Here is a 17,393-nt window from a genome sequence, read left to right on the forward strand (position 1 = left end):
TCCTCTGCACACGGCCGAGCATCCTGAGCTCCCTGTTTCTGCTGCTGCTGCTGCTGCTGCTGCTCACTGGGACTTTTAAACTCATAACTTGGAGCTTCACTCCACAAAAACACACTACTGAGGAAGAGTTGGAATTTGACAGGTGTGAAGGTGTTTCTGCAACAGGTGGGAAATATTCTTTGTTTGTTTGGTCGAATTTTATCAAGTCATGTCACAGTTTAGAACAAAACCAGAAGACTACCCTCAGGTGACACTACACCTCACCATACCTGTAGGTACTGTATGAATGTAATATATCCTCACCTACTTATTGTAGTTATGTACATGTTTTAAGGATTTATATTTGTCTGAAAAACTGGATAAAATAACCCCCCTGAATCTACCTGGATTCATATTCAGACTTGTCTTTTTTGGTCCTCGTTATGAATTCTGAATTTCTGCAGACAAAGACTTCTAAAAGAATATATGTAAGAAATTAAGAGATTGGATTTGTGGGTTTTGCTGGAAACTGGACACAAAAGAACCACAAAGAATGAGAAAGGCAATATAATCTACTGTTGAGAATTACAGACTTTTATATTGAAATTAATTTCATTTTGAAGAAGATTTTAAAACAGCTAAGGTTAATGAAAGTCCTGTAGAATGTTATTAAATCTGGGTCACAAATGCCCTATTTGAGGATTATAGGAATATTTAAATGGCTTATTTCCATTAGGGAGATATGTTTAATATATTGAGCATCATCTCTGGGTTGTAAATTAAATTAAGATATTAAATGAAACCCACATTTAAACCTGATTGGTCATATAGGAAATGTGTCTCATGTAGATGTACAGGTTAGGATTAAAACCCTGTCATGGCCACACCTTTGGCCTGTGACTCCTCCCACTCATGTCTCACACTTTTCCAAGTCTCTTGCCTGAATGTGAGCAGTGTTGAGATGTGATGGAAAGGCATGATGCTGGAACATACGCCTTTGCTGTTTACATAGGCCCCGGTGTCGTCAGAGCTGCCATAATACAGGCTTCAGGGGGAACAGATCAGGTCTTATGGGCCCCCGGTCTCTCTGGGAGTGGACCTCACCACAGTTGCTGAATGAGCGCAGTGTGGAGCCGGCCACCAGCACGGCTCACACACAACTCAGCTGCTAATGAACTGTCACTTATAGGTCAAACACCACATCTCAGACACTCCCTCCATGTTTCAAACACTTTTCAAAGCGTTTTAAAAAAAAGTTAACCATTTCTCTGACTCACTTCAACTGGAAAGTCGCATTCTGAAATGCTGTGTGATTAGCAAGAGAAAATGATGTGTTATTTAGCAAAAAAGAGTCTTGTTCTATAAAGTAAAAAAGCAACATATGTAACATAGATGTGTGGACTGTTCACCATGATAGTTGATTCAATTTAGCTTCATGACAGATGAACCCAAAGAAGCTTCTTTTAACTGGTTTACATCAGCATCAGAGATTATGGAAACTCCTTTATTCAAGAAAAAAGCATGAACTCTGGTGACCAGTGGGGTATTCACCCTTCACTGCAATAAGTGAGCAATTTGTTCAGGCCGAAGAAAATGTATTGAATTTGCAGCTTTGAGTTTTGCAGGAGCTTGTTGAATTTGTGGTGCATCCCTATCACATACCCCCAATGACAGTTTGTCCCAGAGCCCCTGTGCTGTTTACTTGAATTCTCTGTGCTCATAGACATGAGCATATACCACATACAAGTTAAATCGGGAAGAGTCTCAGTCTTTTGCAGTAAAGAGAGGGAGGAACAGGAAGGAACTGTTACTCCGATTTAATAACGGCAAACATTTACTTCTGAAAGATCTGAGGCTCCTTTGTTTTCCTGTGAAAAAAAAAAAAAGAAGTGGCTCTTAGAGAAATTAATAATTACTCACCTAGCATGTGAACGTTACAGTGACGTGTGGTTGTGTGTTAGTTGTCTGGGAACTGAAGCTGCTGTGTAACTTCTGTGGAGGAAAACTAGAATCATGTCTATTTGGAACTGTAAAGGAGGTCATCCCACTTGACTTTGACTTAACAAAAATGACTCATTACCTACCCTAATGACCCCATAGAGGGAGACTGGCAGATATTGACTTGAGGCTGTTTATTTGCACAATAAGTATAAAGCACGAGGAAATATACATGCAATCACAAAAGATATGCTGACAGAGCCAAAAGGCTAAAGCACTTATTGTGTGGCTGAGTTCTCCCCATCACAGCAGCACATATTTCAGGAGCAAAATAAAACCATGACCTACAATATTGTTTGAAATCGATAGATATGAAGAGATTCTAGGAGTCATACTAGAAATTCTAAATTGGATGTTCTTGAAATCAAGGGTTTCATAGTTGTGAATGATGCAAAACTTTCTGAAGTAATCGTTAAAGACAAAACGAATGTGGGATACCAGTTTGAATAGACCCCCTTTGGTTGGAATATCTAAACTGTTTTTTTTTATTACATGTAGTAGCAGAGTTTGTGAACTGCATCAAGCAGGTTATTTTCTGGTTCACTTGTCCGATGGTTGAGCAGGATTTCACCCAAAAACTGTAAACAGATTTGTTTTGATATTTGAAAATTACAGCAGATCATTGGCCACAGGGAAAGTCCTGGAAATCTTCTGAAATATAATATATAATGAGATTGCATGTTTCTCGCCCTTTTCACCATTTTTACGCTTATTTGAAAGCAAACCTTAATATAAAACCAAAAGTCACATCTTATCATCAGCCGTATAATATGTGGTGGTGTCAGGAACTTAGATATATTGTAAGGCCTATTGGAAAATGGAATATCTTAGACAACATCCATGTGGGGATTCATTGATTCTTAATACTCTGTGTGATGATGTTACACAGAGTTTGAGTCATAATCATATTATTAACTTTTTTCTCTCATTTTCGTTCATTAATTTTCAGGTAAAATATGATAAGGTGGACTGTGCTGCTGTCTGTGTGTCTGAATGTCATCTCAGCATCATTTGACTACATTTATGAGGAGCACTCCTTTATGGGTAAGAGCTTTGAATATGAATTAGCCCTTCAGCACTGGAGTATGTACCAGTCAACAGAGTTTGAGAACATTTTAATTTAAAATCTGGTGACTAGTTTTTGGTCAGATGGAGTTCTTCCTATTTTGTACATTTCTCTGTTTCACAGACCCAGAGGATGTGCTGAGTGTGAGCATTCCCCTGGAGGACCCCCAGCGCCCTCTACTGGGAGGAACAATAGTCATACCATGTTACTTTGAGGTGTGTCACTTTGAGATTTTACCAAGTATCAATTTGCTTGTTTGAATACCAGTATACTGTATATTCTACTGTATATTCCATAGAGTATAGAGAGTATTTGTATTCATCCTATGCTCAGACTATGGACATTTTTAGGTTTACTGATCAGTTTACATTGTTGTATTTTGCATTGTGAACCAAGCCAACTGCGTGAAATGTGAAAGAGGTTGCTTACAGCTACAAATCCACTAATAATTATCACCTTACCCTATTTCTCCATGAAGCTTTATAACCTCTTTGTAGCTCATCATTTTGGTTTTACAGTACATAAAACTATTGTACACTACCTGCCCAGCCCCAGACACAGACAGACACTGGATCATTTTGCAGTTAAAGAACCAGATGTTTCCTTCCAGAGTTGGTGGATACCAAAACAGGAGCATGAATATTGGACATGCATTCATTAAGGAGACTCTATTTCAATGGGGCATTCAAAGGGTTAGCCCAAACATTTGCCCTAGCAATTTTATGATGGACCCATATGCTGTTGGTTTGTCTTGTTGTAAACCCAGGAAATAATTTGGTGGTGACTGTTGTTTCCCATGTAGGATCACACTGTCCCAGACCCAGGAGCTCCCACCATCATCCCCCTCTCTCATCGAATCAAATGGAGCCATGTCACAAAAGAAAAAGTCACTACTATCCTTGTAGCCTTGGAAGGACAGGTGCGTATCACCGAGAATTACCTGGATAGAGTTCAGCTGGTGGGCTACCCCAAAACCCCAACAGACGCTAGCATCAAGATATCTGATCTACGATCCAGTGACACAGGAGTTTATCGCTGTGAGGTTCAGCATGGCATTGAGGACAACCACGACATTGTCCATCTGCAGGTTCAAGGTATGCAAATGATTAACTGTCGTGAATACAGCAGATATGAATATCCAGGAAAAAAGCTCTGTTTTATTTCTTATGACAGTCAAAAAGTTTACTATCACTGGAAACCAGAAAAACTGGGAAAAATTCACATTTAAGAAGGTCGTACGAGCAATTTTTCCTTCGGTTTTCCTTCAATCTATCATTACAAGTTTCTGTAATTCCGATTTCTAAACATTTTCCATTATCAAAATAGATTTGGGGGATTGGTCAGCCTTTACAGAGGCTTCTGGGTATTTTTGTTTTTCTTTTTTTGTTTGTTTTGTTTCCTGGTATTGACCATTAAAACATCTCCACCTTTAAAGTTAAATATGTTTTTCTCTCTCCAGGTATTGTGTTTCACTACAGGGCCATCATGGGTCGCTACAGTCTAACTTTTGATAAAGCAAAGGCAGCATGCGACCAGAACAGTGCAGTCATGGCTTCACCTGAACAGCTTCAAGCAGCCTATGATGATGGTTTCCACCAGTGTGATGCTGGCTGGCTCTCCGATCAGACAGTCAGGTCAGTTCGTCATGTGATGGACATCAATACTCTACTGCCCATTTAACATATCGGGTAGAGTATCTACTTGACTCCCAAACATGAAAATGAATGTGTGAATGAAAGCTAAAAACACCTTATTCCTTATAAAGGTGTCCAACAGATACCTAGAATAAGTAAGTAGCAGTACCACAACATATAACTATTCCACTGTATTCCAAGGTATTGTCTGAAAAAAGTTCATAAATTGTCAGTCCTCATTATGCAAAAAAGGCTTCTTTGGCCTGTTTTTACTTCAAATTTCTTGTAAAAACGCTAAAATTGAGAGGCTGTAGCATGAAATAAGACAGAAAGAGGCAGGCTGGTGCACAAGAATAATGAAAAATTTAACTGTTTAAAAAATAATTGCAACTACATTGAAAATAGGCTGGAATATTTTAAAAAGAAAACATGACTTTAAGGACTCAGTTACAGACTGAAATGACTATATCAAAAGGAGATTTTCTGCACTGAACAAGACATTATATTTTAGAAGCAGATCATGTTTTGCATGAAAAATCTCATGCTCAAGTAAAGCTCAAGTACCTCAAGTACTATTCATGGTTGTAGAAAAGAGCGGCATTGATGAAATTCAAAGCCAGAGGACAGATGAACACACAGGGACGTTGTGAAAAGGTGCTAAAGGCAACCAGGGAGAGTTTTTCCAATTTCAGCACTTCAGTTTTTATATTGAAGATGTAGTGTTTCATACTGAAGCTCATTTTCATTTAAGGTATCCAATCCATGATCCTCGTGTGAACTGCTATGGTGACAAAGAGGAGCTGCCTGGGGTCAGGACATATGGAGTGAGAGACCTCAATGAAACTTATGATGTCTACTGCTTTGCTGAGAAGATGACAGGTACGCTGGGATGAACTCTGCAGTGTCTCTATCTGTCATTACTTTACACGTTAATTCTAACAAGCCTCTCTTGTCTGATACAGGCAGAGTTTTCTACACTGCTTCTGCAGAAAAGTTCAGCTTCTCTGAGGCTGTGTCGGCCTGTTCTAATCGAGGAGCTAAGCTAGCCACCACAGGTCAGCTCTACCTGGCCTGGCAGGGTGGGATGGATGTCTGCAATGCTGGCTGGCTGGGAGACAGGAGCGTCCGCTATCCCATCAACATTCGTCGGCCTCAGTGTGGAGGAGGTCTGCTGGGGGTGCGAACTGTTTACCTCCACACAAACCAGACAGGATACCCACTCCCTGACTCTCGCTATGATTGTTTCTGCTACACAGGTGAGCCATAATTTACATAAAGATTGGAGATACCAAAAGTGCTGCTCTTCACGTTATCATATACACCAATATTTCCTTACACCTAGAGATTGACCACCAATTGTTACAGGTTATATTGTTAGATTTGGCAGAAAAGACTGGATGGGCCAGGCTTGTAAGATATTCAGATTAATAGTAAGATTGGACTTTCTATTAGGTTGCCTTGAAGTTAATACTAAAAATGTTTTGTTCCAGAAAGCAAATGGGATTTTTCTGTATTATTTGAATAATACATTTTAATAATTTAAAGTAAAATTTTTCATATCCGTTGTCAATACAACAAGTGCAGTTTGCTTCTGTGAAAGAAATAATTAAACAACACGAGAACAACAACATAACAACACAGCTACAACAAAGTTTTAGCATTTTTATACTAATCTCCTTCTTTCACTTTCAGAGTCCCCTGATGAAGAAGGTTCAGGTATCATAGAAGAGGGAAGTGGTGTGCTCAGTGTTACCACGGTGACACAGAGCCCAGATGTGTTCTTGTGGAGGACGACAACAGAAAGTGAGGCCGTTGGAGAGGTAGAGACGCAGCAACCCACCGTAGTGGAAACAGAAAGCCCCACCCAGCTGCCACTGCCCCAGCCGCCCAACGTCACTGAGCTCATCACTGACATGATAAAGTCAGTTACCGCCCGGCCCAATGTCGGCAGTGATCGCAGCAAAGTCTTTGTGATGCCTCCAACTGGTCAGTAACAGAACTGCTGATGCATGGAATGATAACTGTAACATCACACAGAAAGTCCAGTGAGTGTCTCTCATAGTAATGTTCTTAATAAGAAAGAAATGGTTCCGTCACACAAGAATTCCTCTTGTTTGTCTGTGCAGGTGTGGTCTTCCATTACCGCTCAGGCTCTGGTCGCTATGCATTCACCTTTGTTGAGGCTCAGCTCGCCTGCCAGAGTGTTGGGGCCTCCATTGCCACACCAGAGCAGCTGCAGGCAGCATATGAGGCTGGATATCACCAGTGTAATGCAGGATGGGTACTGGACCAGACTGTAAGGTAAATCTGAATCTATATTTTCAGAGCAGGTAAAGAGATTCCTGTCCCAAATTTCATAGCTCATCACATTTGCTCTTTTCTAGGTATCCCATTGTTTTCCCTCGAGATAAGTGTGCTGGAGATCTGGGAGATCAACCTGGAGTTCGGTCTTATGGTTTGAGGCCAGCAGATGAGAAATATGATGTGTACTGCTATGTTGATGGACTCAAAGGTACGAAAATCGTCGTTTTTAACAACTTATTAACAACTTCATCTTGTCAGGCGCAAGATGAAGAGGTGAAACACCATGAACAGATTTTCTTTATTTTTCACTGACATTTCCTCCTCCTTGCTTTTCAGGTGAGGTTTTCCATGTGGGATCTGCTGAGGGTTTCACCTATGACGAGGCTTCCTCTAGGTGTCAAGAGCAGAGCGCTGTGTTGGCCTCCACTGGAGAGCTCTATGCAGCCTGGAAAATGGGTTTTGACAAGTGCCGTGCTGGCTGGCTGGTGGATCGAAGCGTCCGTTATCCTGTCAACAACCCCCGCCCTGAGTGTGGAGCAGGGAAATCAGGAGTGCACACTGTGTACACTCACCCCAACCAGACACACTACCCTGAACCCAACGCCAGATTTGATGCATACTGTTTCAGAGGTAAACACTTAACTGTCCCTTTGTATTTTCATCATCTACATTCATTCATGTAATTCACTTACCATTGTCTTTTATTGTTCAATTCCCCGCAGTGGACTTCCTACTAATTGCAAATGAAACTGGACTGAACATCACAGATATCCAGGAGGCCCTCCTAAACCTGACATCAGTTACTGATTTGTTTAGGCCTAGTAAGCTCTAATCAAATACTGAACAAATAATTTTTACCTGTGCAAATTTCCCATTTATTCCCCAGGTCCCTCACACTTTTTCTTTTATACTCTTTTTAGCTGTTCACTCTATTGCTCCTCCCATCCCTGTGGACACATCAGGCTCTGGTTCAGGCTCAGCAGAATTCGGTTCCGGTTCAGGGTCTGCAGTCGATAGTGTCTCTGGGGGTCACTCTGGGGACCTGTCTGGTTCTGGAGACCTCTCTGGTTCTGGAGACCAGGTTACCTCTGGGGACCTTTCAGGCTCTGGAGACCTCTCTGGTTCTGGAGACCAAATTACCTCTGGAGATCAGTCTGCTTCTGGAGACCTGTCTGGTTCTGGAGACCAGGTTACCTCTGGGGACCTTTCAGGCTCTGGAGACCTCTCTGGTTCTGGAGACCAGATTACCTCTGGAGATCAGTCTGCTTCTGGAGACCTCTCTGGTTCCGGAGACCAGGTTGTCTCTGGGGATCAATCTGCTTCTGGAGAGATGTCTGGTTCTGGAGACCTAGGTGCTGAGCTGCTGAGTGGAGAATCAGGTCTTGGCAGTGCCCATGCTTCTGGATCAGGTCTCAGTGGAGAAGAATCTGGCATCAATGTTGTTTTTTCGGGAATTGACAGCATTGCTTCTGGAGAGGGCTCCGTTTCAGGAGGACTACAAGAAGCTGGAGAGGGGAGCACAGGGATCCTTATCTTCTCATCATCTGAATCAGGCTCTGGAGTGCTCAGTGGTAGCAGGGACCTGTCAGGATCTGGCGTTGAATCTGGGATCAGCTCTGCAGAGAGTGGCTCTGAGGAAAGTGGACAATTCTCCGGAATGACATCTGGTTTCATCACCACTCAGGAGTTTTCTGGGTTCAGTGGTGTCCCGTCAGGATTCTTCTCTGGAAGCGCCAGTGGAGAGTCAGGAGAGCTTTCAGGAAGTGGAGACGCTCAGGTCTTACTGATAGAGGATGAGCTGATTGATGCATCCACTCCAATGACCCACAAGGAGTATGAGCTTGGCGGAGGCCTGCTGATGTTCAGTGGCTCTGGAGACTTTTCGGGATCTGGGTTACTCAGCGGCGATCTCAGTGGCGATCTCAGTGGTGATCACAGTGGTGATTTCAGTGGCTCGGCTTCAGGAAGTGGCCCAGGATTCTTCTCAGGCGTGACATTTGTGGGTTCAGGGTTCACCGAGCTTACAGTGTCATCCTCTGGAGAGCAAGAGGCGTCTGGGTTTTTACTGTACAGCTCTGGACAGGGAAGTGGTGGACACATGTCTGGATTTGGAAGCGAGAGTTTCACCTCTGGGTCTGGATCAGGAATGTCTGGATCTGGAATATCAGGATCTGAGTCCTCTACAAGCGGCGGAGAAGAAGAAGAAGGCAGTATTACATTTTTGACTGGGGATTTCATGACAGAGGTATCTGGAGACACTATGCTGTCTATGGAGCTTGGGCAGGGGTCAGTGGAGTACAGTGGAGAAGGAAGTGGTAGCAGTAGTGACTTGTACTCTGGTAGTGGAGATGACTATTCATCCACACCCAGCGGCTTTTCTTCAGGGACTTCCTCCGGAAATCTGCCTCAGGTGGTGCTGCCATCTCCGTCTAGTGAATGGACACTTACAGAAAGCACGACAGGACCAGAGGAGGCCCTCAGTGCAGCTGACTTGTCGCAGACTCCTGATGATGACTATGTGACCCATGCTCCCGCAGTCGCCCCTGCAGGACTGGCTGCCCCTCCCACTGCAGCTACACCAGCCTCTGTGCAGCCACCAGGCCATATAGGAAAAACTGAGCCAGTAGAAGGTAAGCTAATGTATTCTCTAATATAACATTTATATTGTGTGGTGAGTGTGTGGTGAGGGTGTATTTTTGGCTGAGAGCTAAAATCACTGTGAAATTGTGAACCGCTGCTGCTGCTAGGATTACACTTGTAAAGCAGATGCATCTTAAAATTTAACTGTGTCCAAGTATTTAAAAATACTCACAACATGTTCATAATACAATGACTTTGATGGGCTTTTGAAATGAAATATTAAGAAAGGGTGCATTCATGTACTGTACCATTTGTTAACACTGATGAGATCTACATTTACAAAGTCAGAAAAGCCACAACTCCTACACCACTTTCAGATAAAATCACTTTTGAATCATTTTACCTGTTTTTTTAGGTGGCTTTAACCCCTGTGATCCCAACCCCTGTGGCGCTGCTTCATGCGCAGTAGAGGATGGAGTTCCTCTCTGCCATGGTGAGTCCCAAAAAGCTTATTTTTTTTCTCCTCCTCTCTTTCTCTGAAAACGTCTGAATTCAGTATTGTGTGATGATAATTTGGTTTAACAGACTTCATCAGTAACATTTCTTTGTATGTCTTTATTGTTGAACATGTTGCATGTTTCATATAGTTGGTTTGCATCGTGTTTATTAATCAGTTCGTCCTCGACCTGAAGTTACATTTTCAGATGAACATTAACTGATTGTGATTATATTCACTGTTCATGAATCAGCCTCACCAAAGGTCTTTTTTCTCCCCCTGCTGTTCTGTCCTGATGTGTTTTGCATCTTATTTTGTGTCCCTCTGATTTCCTTTTTATTTTTTTATTTTTGTCTTTGTCTGGCTATGGGTCCCTCTGTGTTTGTGTGGCAGATTTGAATCTCAAGGTGTTTGTCCAATATGTATTGGCTCTGCTATGAGGTTGCACAGCCTCTGTGTCACGTATTACAACTGTCTTCAGCTTATATGTTGTTTTTGGTCTGCTGTGCCAGAACATCACCTCTGCTCTGCTGTGTGCATGCTAAACCTGGTGCAACATATGTGCTTTCTGGCATCATATGGATGCTCTCATCCTGCTGGAAATTGAATACTGATCTTCTGCTGCAACTAATCAAATTCAAACATAAACTTACTGCAGATATTACAATTACAATTAACCTTTTCAAGGGTTATATTTCCCCATATCTCATATATCATCACCATTTTCTAACCTGGAAGACCTCAAATAATAAGATTTATCAAAAAACAAGACAATATAGTTAGAGTCAGTGTGCAGTAAGTGTAATCTGGATTGAAGGTTGCAGCAGCTTCAGTATTATTCACTAACTCCTCACTCCTGGGGTGTAATAGTCCTGCTATTACAGTTCTACCCGCCCCCTCCTCACCTTGCTGGCCAACCTCCCACCCTCCCCACGCCACGCTGAAAAGTAGTGTCACCCGCCCCCTTTTTTGCAGAAGTAGATGTGTGCCACTCCAACCCTTGTGCCAATGGAGCCACCTGTGTGGAGAGTGCAGACTCTTACAAATGCTTATGCCTGCCCAGCTACGGAGGGAAACGCTGTGAGATCGGTACGAGATCAGCTTCAGCTAATAAATACTAACAACAGCCTCTCAAAAACAACACAAGAGAGAGAGATGCTAAATATCACCAGCAGACAGCATCATCACTCACTGTGGCTCTGTAGAGGTACAAAGTCACGAGGAGTCCTGATGGCCCAACAGTCGAAGATGCATAATGTGTAACTGATGTTCCTGGTCTGCCATGAGACCTGGGGCAAAACACCATAAAAGTCAATAAAGGAGCAGCTCACCCAAATCACAAAAAATATTTTACTTACCATGGGGGGTATCAATTACTTATGAAGTAATTACTCAGTGTTTTACTGCTCAAAACACTGAAAAATGACCCTTTGTGGGTAAGAAAGGAGTTTATCCTTTCTTGAGCAGTGATTGTTGAGTCAAAGCTTAGCAACCTCTGAGGCATGGCAAGACTGTCAAGTTTGGAGTCTTCCCATGTTGGAAAAGTGATGTGTATGGAGTGAAACTGAGAGCAATAAGTATCAAATGAATTTGGAGTTTTTAATAAGTAAGAATGGATTAAACAACATGAGTTTCAGTGAGTAACGGGGACGTTGTTTCTGATGTGAAAGGTATGTGGGCAGTGACAGATGTCTCAGAGGTGGACAGTGGTGGAAGTTAAAAGTATCTGTACGGCTAAATGCTAGTTGGGGTAAGCAGAAAAAGTTTTTCTGTAATTTGGGTAAACTGACCCCTCAAAGAAAATTATCAAAATGAAGTGTGAGAATGAATGAGGCCTTTGAATGTTACACCAGAGGAAGAAATTGGAAATTCATAATAACATTACTGCTGGGCATGGCCCTCTCTCCCAGCTGAAGTGAAGCATTATATGTAATTTTCCATCCTGTACTGGGACATTTGTTTTGTACGACAAGATGGAAACACTGTCCATCGTCAGATTTTTATTGGATGCCAGACTGACTGAGGGCAGCGCAGTGGGAAAATACATTCCACTTTGATTCACAAAAGTACTGAATATGTAAAACTGAAGCACTGCATGGGTTGGGAACAGTATCAAGCACCGTCTCAGCTCCTAAACACTAATACCCCAATGAGAGAATGAGAAGAAAAAAGAGAGACTTCTCATCATCAGACGATGTGCTTTAGTTTTCCAACTCATTTGTATGTGTGGATGTTATACTGATTCACAATGTTCCCTCCTTGGTGTTGTGGCTGCAGACGAGCAGCAGTGTGAGGACGGTTGGACTAAGTTTCAGGGGAACTGCTACCTGCACTTCTCTGACAGAGAGATGTGGCAGGATGCAGAGAATCGGTGCCGGGACCTGAACGCCCACCTGGTCAGCATCATCACCCCAGAGGAGCAAGATTTTGTCAACTGTGAGTGATTAAAGCACTTTATGTTTGTGTCTACAGAGATTATTTTTTTTAAAGTCCTAATAAGAGTCGAGACTTTTTTTCTGCCACAGCAAATGCACAGGACTATCAGTGGATTGGGCTGAACGACAAGACCGTAGAAAATGACTTCCGCTGGACAGACGGCACTCCACTAGTGAGTTTACATTTACATTACATTGGTGTGTTACTCATGTCTTAAGCAGGATGTAGTATGGTTAGGTGCAGTTAGGAGCAGTGGTTCCCAACCTGTTTGGCCTGTAACCCCTTAAAATCAAGTTATGTTTGCTTGTAGCCATTTGGTGCAGGTTGCATACAACTAGTTTGTAGAGTGATTCTTATTCGGATTCTCATCAGGGCATGGATGAATTACTACTCCAACCTAATACAAACTGTGATATAATCACATTAGTAATGTGTATTGATTTGCATTTAACTTTGTACCAACAAAGTTCAATATGGATGAACACTTATGATAAGAGGCTGTCTGAGCAGGTGAAATGCAAATGCAATGTCACACCAAAATGAGTAACCAAAATAGCACTGCACCACCTGATCTGCATAAACACAACCTCAACCCACTCCACCCACTTCAACACAAGTGGGTTTATTTAAAGGCACAAAACAGGTGTGAGAGCAACCAGGCGTTTGGATGGAAAACAGCACTGCAAGGGAGTAAATTACTGCACAGCTGTTTATTGTACAACCAGACAGGTTTTTCAAAGAAAGTTGCAGCAAAAGAGTCAGAGAAGTTTAACTTTGCTGCTGGACAACCTTGTGTTTTTAGTTGGAGCCCTCTGCCGCAACACACCTGATGCCTAAACAAAATTAATGATAGGGCTGTATTTTTTCACATAGTGCTAACATCTGTCTGAACATGGCCTTGAGGATGGGATGTGCGTGAAGTGAAATACTTCATACATAGAGTCATCTGACCATCCTAAAAGGCAAAAGAGATTATAACTGTTCAAAAAGCATGCACAGCGTTGGAGCAGTTTGTACACAGGAGAAGTGACAGGAGCAGCAGTGCAAAGAGTGAAAATTATTCAAAAAAGTTCAGTTCACATCCTGCTCACTTTCTCACCCACCCCTGCTGCATTAATTGGATATGGTTGTCAGATTGTATGTTTTGGCAAATTGAAAAATATATCAGCTGCAGCTCCACCAAATCAAAGTTGGAAAGGTGTCAAAGGAAAAAGTTTCAGATGCTGTTCAATGATCTTACAATAACTTTGTTTGAAGCATTCTGACACTGTTAACGCTGCTGCCACATTTGCAGGTCTGAAAGTCTGGAGTCCTGCTAATAGTTATTCATTACTCACACAAGTATAAAAGTGTTGGATAATACTGATGATTTTGCTGTTATTAGAGCCTTAACACCAGGAAAAGTAACGATGTAAATTTTATTCTGAGGAAAACCTTGTGGTAAAATATGTTTTGTTTTTCTTTCTTTTCTTCAGCAATTCGAGAACTGGAGGCCAAACCAGCCAGATAATTATTTCAACTCAGGAGAAGACTGTGTGGTGATGATCTGGCATGAGAACGGCCAGTGGAACGACGTGCCCTGCAACTACCACCTGCCATTCACCTGCAAGAAGGGACCGGGTACAGTATGTTTTCTAAAGTGACAAATCTGGTTCTGATACAGTCTTTTTCTAAAGGTTTTAATACTGATATAATCAAGATGCTCAGCCATGACATATTATAGCCTTATAAAGATGTTACAAGCCTACAATAAGTAGACTGGTTTGATATGGTCCCCTGTGGCTTTTGGCTCTGTCCTCAGTGTCTTGTGGTGCCCCACCGGAGGTCATGAATGCTCACATGTTTGGTAACAAGAGAGAGGAGTACCCTGTCAACTCCATTATCCGGTATCAATGCAACCCAGGGTTTAGACAGCGCTACCCTCCGGTGGTTCGCTGTAAAGCAGACGGACAGTGGGAGAAACCCCAGGTGGAATGTACTGACGGTGAGTGCACTCTCCATAGACTCCCTGTTATCCATCTTGGGACTAGTTTGTAGAGAAGGCTCACTGATAGATAAGGACAAGTGTGTTATTTTCTAACAATAACTCATCCCTCCTGCGTTTTTCCCTCACTGCAGTGAAAGCCAGAAAAAGAATACAGCTGAGGAGCAGCAGGAGTCGGGCAGCCAGTGGCAAGCTTCACTGAGAAGGAAAAAGATGAATTAATTATATTCGAAAGAACATTTACAGCACAAGAAAATCCATTTTCCATTTTAGTGAAGATGATTTGAAGGGTAAAATTTGCTGAAAGGCCCACATGAAGGATGCTACATCATGGTAATGTGATTTCTGTTTGTTCTATCCCCTGCCCCTGATAATATATTTTAATTAGATACACTAATTTTATTGCTCTGAGTTCATTTTAATTGTGTGTACTGTAATATAATTTTGTTTGGGGAAATCAATGCTGGGATATTTTGCTCTGTATGAGTTTTACATTCATAGATGGCAGCATCTGTCTGGTTCATTGTAGTCTGCTGTAGATCTGTATCACAGAGATGGATGTTGGTGGATGTTGGCACAATAGGATTTGTTGTAGAACTGGTTTATGTTGTAAGGTACAAAAATGTTGTGTGTTTGTTTGTTACTCATATAGCATAGCTCATTGAAATTTCTGTAGGAGACAAAGCACAGCAGGGGAAGATACTCCTTTGGCAAATTAAAAGGAAATACAGTTTTTTTTTTTTTTTCAAAGTTCACATCAATCATCTGAGTTCCCCTACGGTTCCTGTCCTTCCTGCTGGTTTCTACACTCAGTCAGTGTAGTTGCAGATATCAGGGCTCATTTTTCTTCCTTTAAAGAAGCACCTTGCTGCCACTTGTTCCTGTGATACAGCATGAAAAACAACTTTCAAAGAACAAGGCAATCCAACAGGAAACACAGTAAAATTGTCTGTTTTAAAGCTGCTCAGAGGTGAAAGTGGGGGAGGGACATTAGAGAGCTGTTAGAAGATAAATAGTTTTTCCAGGAAGACTGGGACTGTGGGTCGCTTATTCTCTTGTTTTATTGAACATTATACCTGGTCAAACCTTCTTAAATAAGCGGAAACAGGGGGAAAAAAGCAATAATAAAGTAAACTAAGAGAAAGCAAAGCCAACAAACTGTAAAGTTGTAATAATGGTGGTTTACAGCAGAGACTTCTGTCAGCGTGAAGACACATCTTTTTATTTATTGATTCCACACGGTGTCACAGAGTCTCTCTGCTGGACTGAGCCAGTAACTGTTAAATATAAAAGAGAGATTCAATTATACCACAGCAGCATCAGCAACACACAGTAGGGTGAATTAGGTTCTACCAGCTCCATACTATACATCCAATCTGTAGAGGATTAAGAGATACTGCATGTGAACCCACAGTTTGTCATGTTTGAGTCTTTTGTTTTCTGTGTGTTTGGTCACTGTCATCTTCCATGAGGCTGTGCAGTGCATAGTGTTTGTGAGGAGCATGTGTCAGTGTAATGTACCTGTTATCTACTTCATTTTTTGTAACGTCAGAGGAAATAACCTCACTGTAAACACTACAGTGTGAACTGCCTGCTTTCATTTGTGCACTTGTTTTGTGTCATTGTTGCTGTATGTGGAGGCTGCGCCTCCTTCAATCATACAGTCACCTGCTGAATGATAAACCAAAGACTAAGACTTCAGTTTCCAAGCTGTACATGTATCTGCTGTAGACCCTTTTATTCTCTAATTTAAAGGATAAAGCTGGTAATATTTTACATTCCTTGTGTCAAGCTCATGAAAAAACTAAACCCAATCCAAAGCCTGGTATTTTATTTCTCTGGGCCATAAGGCTCAATTTCTTTTCCCCAAAAAACACCTCACTGAGTGACACTGTTGCATTGAGTGATATTTTCCTTGGATTGCATATTCATCCACTCCTGAAAATAGTCCTCAACAAATGCACTATTTCCTCTTGTTTGAGTAAAAAACTACAGTGGCCAGCTGTTATTTATAAAACTACTCAGCCCACTTAAAAATGAAACTATATATTTGTGACCTATTTTTAAAGATTTACTGAAAAAAGGTACTGAAAAATGGACGTGAACTAATTGCAGGTTAAAATCTTTTCATGGGATTTCTTGACATGAAGAAAGACTCCAGTCTTATCCTTAAAATGCACAAACAAACATCAAGTTGATTACAAAATCACCACAGCAGACAAAGCAGTGGTGTATGGATTCAGACATGGGGCAAAAAACATGGGGCAGATCAAAAATGAGGAACTAATATAACAGAGATAATAAACAGATAAATAAAGATATATTTGCCTCATCCTTGTTCGACACTGTCTTTTGATTTTGTGTTGTTTAATGTTTAATAGCACCAAATTGTTACAGAATGAATCCACACGTAGCCGTGTCTGAACACTTGTGTTCTGAAAACATATCAATCAGTGCCAAATAAAAACAATTTGGTTCTCACCTTCAGGTTTCTGTCACAACTGTATGTCTCTCATCTATGTTCATACAGCACAGCCACCTAAAGATGTTAACTTCACACTTGTGAAACTTACATAATTAACAAACTGCAAAGATCAGTCAGTCCTCCTCATTCCAGGAGGGTCCCCACCCCGTTATTCCAGGTACAGACAACAAACACGCCTTTCACCTTTTTGCCTGAGTCTCAGTGAGCTCAGTGTTTCTGTGGCAGCAGCTGAGGTCATTCGATACAGAACTGACTCATAGGAATAATAAAATTACGGTAATTTTCTATTTGCCAAAGAGGGTGGGTTGCACATGGCGTCAGTGTTGCCTTGTGAGTGAATGGAGTTCTTTTAAGGATCCTCTGTATCCCATCCATCACACACACCGGTTCACCTCCCTGCCCTGGGTCTCCAGATGAATCTCCTCTTTCTG

The 17,393-nt window shown here is 41.7% G+C and overlaps 1 protein-coding gene across 2 annotated transcripts; it reads left to right on the forward strand.

Moving 5' to 3' along the window:
- LOC108894132 (aggrecan core protein) lies at nt 1-16,958 on the forward strand. Of its 2 annotated transcripts, XM_018692664.2 has the most exons (20): nt 1-165; nt 2,927-3,021; nt 3,167-3,258; nt 3,846-4,137; nt 4,503-4,677; nt 5,429-5,556; nt 5,640-5,933; nt 6,370-6,663; nt 6,804-6,978; nt 7,062-7,189; nt 7,318-7,611; nt 7,704-7,802; nt 7,902-9,611; nt 9,977-10,054; nt 11,033-11,146; nt 12,335-12,493; nt 12,583-12,665; nt 13,969-14,113; nt 14,295-14,477; nt 14,612-16,958. In XM_018692664.2, exons 2-20 carry the CDS (start codon nt 2,934-2,936, stop codon nt 14,677-14,679), a joined length of 4,599 nt encoding a protein of 1,532 aa, XP_018548180.1. In that variant the 5' UTR covers nt 1-165; nt 2,927-2,933; the 3' UTR covers nt 14,680-16,958. The 2 variants fall into 2 exon arrangements, with proteins under 2 accessions (XP_018548180.1, XP_050931549.1); XM_051075592.1 differs by lacking the exon at nt 11,033-11,146.
- The last annotated feature ends 435 nt before the right edge of the window (nt 16,959-17,393 follow it).

Source organism: Lates calcarifer, linkage group LG2, assembly GCF_001640805.2.
Source record: "Lates calcarifer isolate ASB-BC8 linkage group LG2, TLL_Latcal_v3, whole genome shotgun sequence".
NCBI lineage: Eukaryota > Metazoa > Chordata > Actinopteri > Centropomidae > Lates > Lates calcarifer.

Excerpts from the sequence above, each read along its gene's own strand:
- LOC108894132 (XM_018692664.2), top strand. The coding sequence starts at position 2,934 with ATGATAAGGTGGACTGTGCTGCTGTCTGTGTGTCTGAATGTCATCTCA. Across the intron at positions 4,678-5,428 it reads CTCTCCGATCAGACAGTCAG|GTATCCAATCCATGATCCTC; the intron begins GTCAGTTCGTCA and ends TTTTCATTTAAG. Across the intron at positions 5,557-5,639 it reads CTTTGCTGAGAAGATGACAG|GCAGAGTTTTCTACACTGCT; the intron begins GTACGCTGGGAT and ends TGTCTGATACAG.